General features: G+C 56.0%; 1 protein-coding gene across 21 annotated transcripts in view; it reads right to left on the bottom strand.

Moving 5' to 3' along the window:
- Nucleotides 1–228: 228 nt before the first annotated feature.
- The window catches only part of LOC138622648 (citron Rho-interacting kinase), a 46164-nt gene continuing 43935 nt past the window's right edge, over nucleotides 229–2457 (bottom strand). For 12 of the 21 annotated variants that reach the window (XM_069701566.1, XM_069701568.1, XM_069701562.1 and 9 more), the window contains 7 exons: nucleotides 2332–2440; nucleotides 1943–2071; nucleotides 1777–1857; nucleotides 1598–1676; nucleotides 1292–1478; nucleotides 819–1107; nucleotides 229–510 (listed from right to left, as the gene is read on the bottom strand). In XM_069701566.1, the coding sequence (XP_069557667.1) occupies nucleotides 410–510; nucleotides 819–1107; nucleotides 1292–1478; nucleotides 1598–1676; nucleotides 1777–1857; nucleotides 1943–2071; nucleotides 2332–2440 (975 nt within the window). In that variant the 3' untranslated portion in view covers nucleotides 229–409. The remainder of the gene's footprint in view (nucleotides 511–818; nucleotides 1108–1291; nucleotides 1479–1597; nucleotides 1677–1776; nucleotides 1858–1942; nucleotides 2072–2331; nucleotides 2441–2457) is intronic. The other 9 variants (XM_069701573.1, XM_069701580.1, XM_069701574.1 and 6 more) reach the window with 1 other exon arrangement.

The raw sequence follows: 2457 nt of genomic DNA, 5'->3' as shown, positions 1-2457 counted from the left end.
AACCAGCGACGTCGTGAATCTCGCCCGCAAACGTCTTTACAAACTCGTTTGTTTTAAAAAAAATAGACATGTCTTTCACCGGCCGACTGTTCCTCCCGTTATCTATAAAAACTCACACGGCGATGATATTTACAAACCCGGGACGGAGCGTAATAAAGTAGATTCTCTTCGAGGGTTCCTCGACGATCGACCGCGGGGGGCGGTGGGGGGAGGGGGGGGGGGAACAACAACGACGTCTGACGAAGAGGAGGAAGATTGTCGCAGGAGAACGTCTCCCAGTGCAGGTTGGTGTGTCGGTAACAACGAGGGCTGCAACTATGTACAGGCAACAGTGTGTGTGTGTGTGTGTGTGTGTGTGTGTGTGTGTGTGTGTGTGTGTGTGTGTGTGTGTGTGTGTGTGTGCTTGCGCTCAGAGAGGTTTTTGGGGGTTTCCCCGCGGGTTCTTCTTCTTCGGCCTCCGGTCAGGAGCGTCGCCGACGGCAGGACTCACACCGACGACTGATCCCAAACCTGCAAGTCCAGAGAGGTCAAAGGTCAAACGGGGAGGGGGGGGGGGGGGGGAGAGAGACGTCTTTCGTTTCACATTTTGGACGACACGATGCTCGACGCCCGTTCGACGGACCGATCGGCAAAAAATAAATAAACGCGTTCGGGACCAGAGATCTGACGCGAGAGCGACGTCCGGAGTCGGACGTAACGCGAACAGGTTCGTACGAACTGAAGGTGAAACGCGAGGACTCATTTTTTTTACTGACTCAGCGAAGACAAACGAGAGGTTTTAAACGTGAGACGGGAAGAAGGAAGTCGCCGCTTCCTACCTTGTTGACGGGGGCGAGCTGCGTCCGGACCGACCCGGCGTGGAGTCGAGAGCTGTCTCCGAACCTCCCGGGGGACCTCTCCCTGCGGCTGTCCAGCACCCTGCCGGGCGACTTCTCCCGGTCCAGCGGCCGGGCCGGAGACTTGTCCCTCCTGAACTCGGTGCGTCCCTCCCGGTAGCGGTGCGGGGTGCTCGGCTCCCGGTGCAGCCCGTCGTGGCTGCCGGGGCCCGACGTCAGGCGCTTGGTGATGTGCTCCGTGTAGGTGGGCGGGCCACGCTTGCTGGGACTCCTGCGGGAAAACAAACACAGCAGAGGGGAGGGGGGGGGAGGGGGAGGAGGGGGGGGGGAAGGGAGGGTGGGGGGGACTCAGGACGTTTTTTTCTTTTAAATCTTTACAGCAGATGGCGCCGTTTTCCTGACGGGTCCAAAATAAGCTGGTGGGTTGTGGTTTAAATTTCAATTTGTACGCAAACCGAGTTGGCTGACCCTCGGCTGGAGCCGGTCCTCTGCAGCTCCCCCGACTCTCGGATCAGACTCCCCTTACAGCAGATGACCCGCAGCTTGTTCTGGTAGGACGAGGCGAGGTAAATGGCCCCGGAGGAGATGGCCGGGCCCAGGTAACGGGGGCTCGGGATGTCCAGGTGGGCCAGCACGGTCGGCCTGGGGGAGCAAAAGAATGAGGTGGGGGGGGGGGGGTGGGGGGGTCCGAACTAAAATCATCCGAGAGTTTAAAAAAAAAAAAAAAGTTTGCCGTGAAGGCGTTTCGGTCTCCGTCTCACCCCAGAGACGCGTGACCCTGGACCTCGATGACATCCAGCGAGTTGAAGTAGGTGACAAACAGGTAGGGCTCTCTGTAGGCTGCAGGGACACAATATATACACAATGTGATACATAAACAACAACAACAACAACAAGCTGCTTGACACATAAAAAGCAAAGAAGAGAGAGTTTTATTTACCAAAAGACAGCGGCAAGCGGCTCCACTTGATTTCCTCGGTGCGGCTTCGTCGTCCGTACGTGTCCACGAACACCCCGAACTCTGTCCCGCAAACATTTGGAACATTTACGACTCGAATTTACAGAGTAACAAATACGGTCATTTGGACGTGTCGTCCCACGCTCACCGTGGAAACACAGCAGGTACTCCTCCTTCTGCAGGCTGCTGGCCACCTGCATGATGGCGATGGGAAAGCTGTGGGACGAGGCCGCGAACACGGCCGACGCCAGAGACACGTCGTTCTTGTCCAGGAACTCTGCAGACGATCGAAGCGGTTTAATAAAAATCCGAACGATACGAGTCAAACAAACAAACAAACAAACAAACAAACAAAACAAAAAAAACCTCAAATATCCTCCCGTGATTGGCCGACGCGCCCGACGGAGGATCCCGACTCCGACCGGACGCCGGTGAAGATCAAAAAATAAAAAAAAATCTCCCCCGACGTCGTACGAGCCGCTCGGAGGGGAACTCGGGCCGACGAAATGAAAAGGAAGTTCGCTGTGGTGAACTCACCCTCGAGCACGAACTGCTTCATCTCAATCTCGTAGAACTTGTTGGTGCCGATGATGATGCTGTAGCTGGTCAGGTGGATGCAGCTGCACGGCTCCAGAGTTTCAATTTCCTGAGAAATCAGCGGAG

The sequence above is a fragment of the Brachyistius frenatus genome, unplaced genomic scaffold (genome assembly GCF_029030835.1).
Source record: "Brachyistius frenatus isolate BFR_SWC_R1_liver_20210118 unplaced genomic scaffold, ASM2903083v1 Contig_37, whole genome shotgun sequence".
In the NCBI taxonomy this organism is placed as follows: domain Eukaryota; kingdom Metazoa; phylum Chordata; class Actinopteri; family Embiotocidae; genus Brachyistius; species Brachyistius frenatus.
Note: the sequence above shows the minus strand (reverse complement) of the source record. Positions and strands in the feature narration are given on the sequence as shown.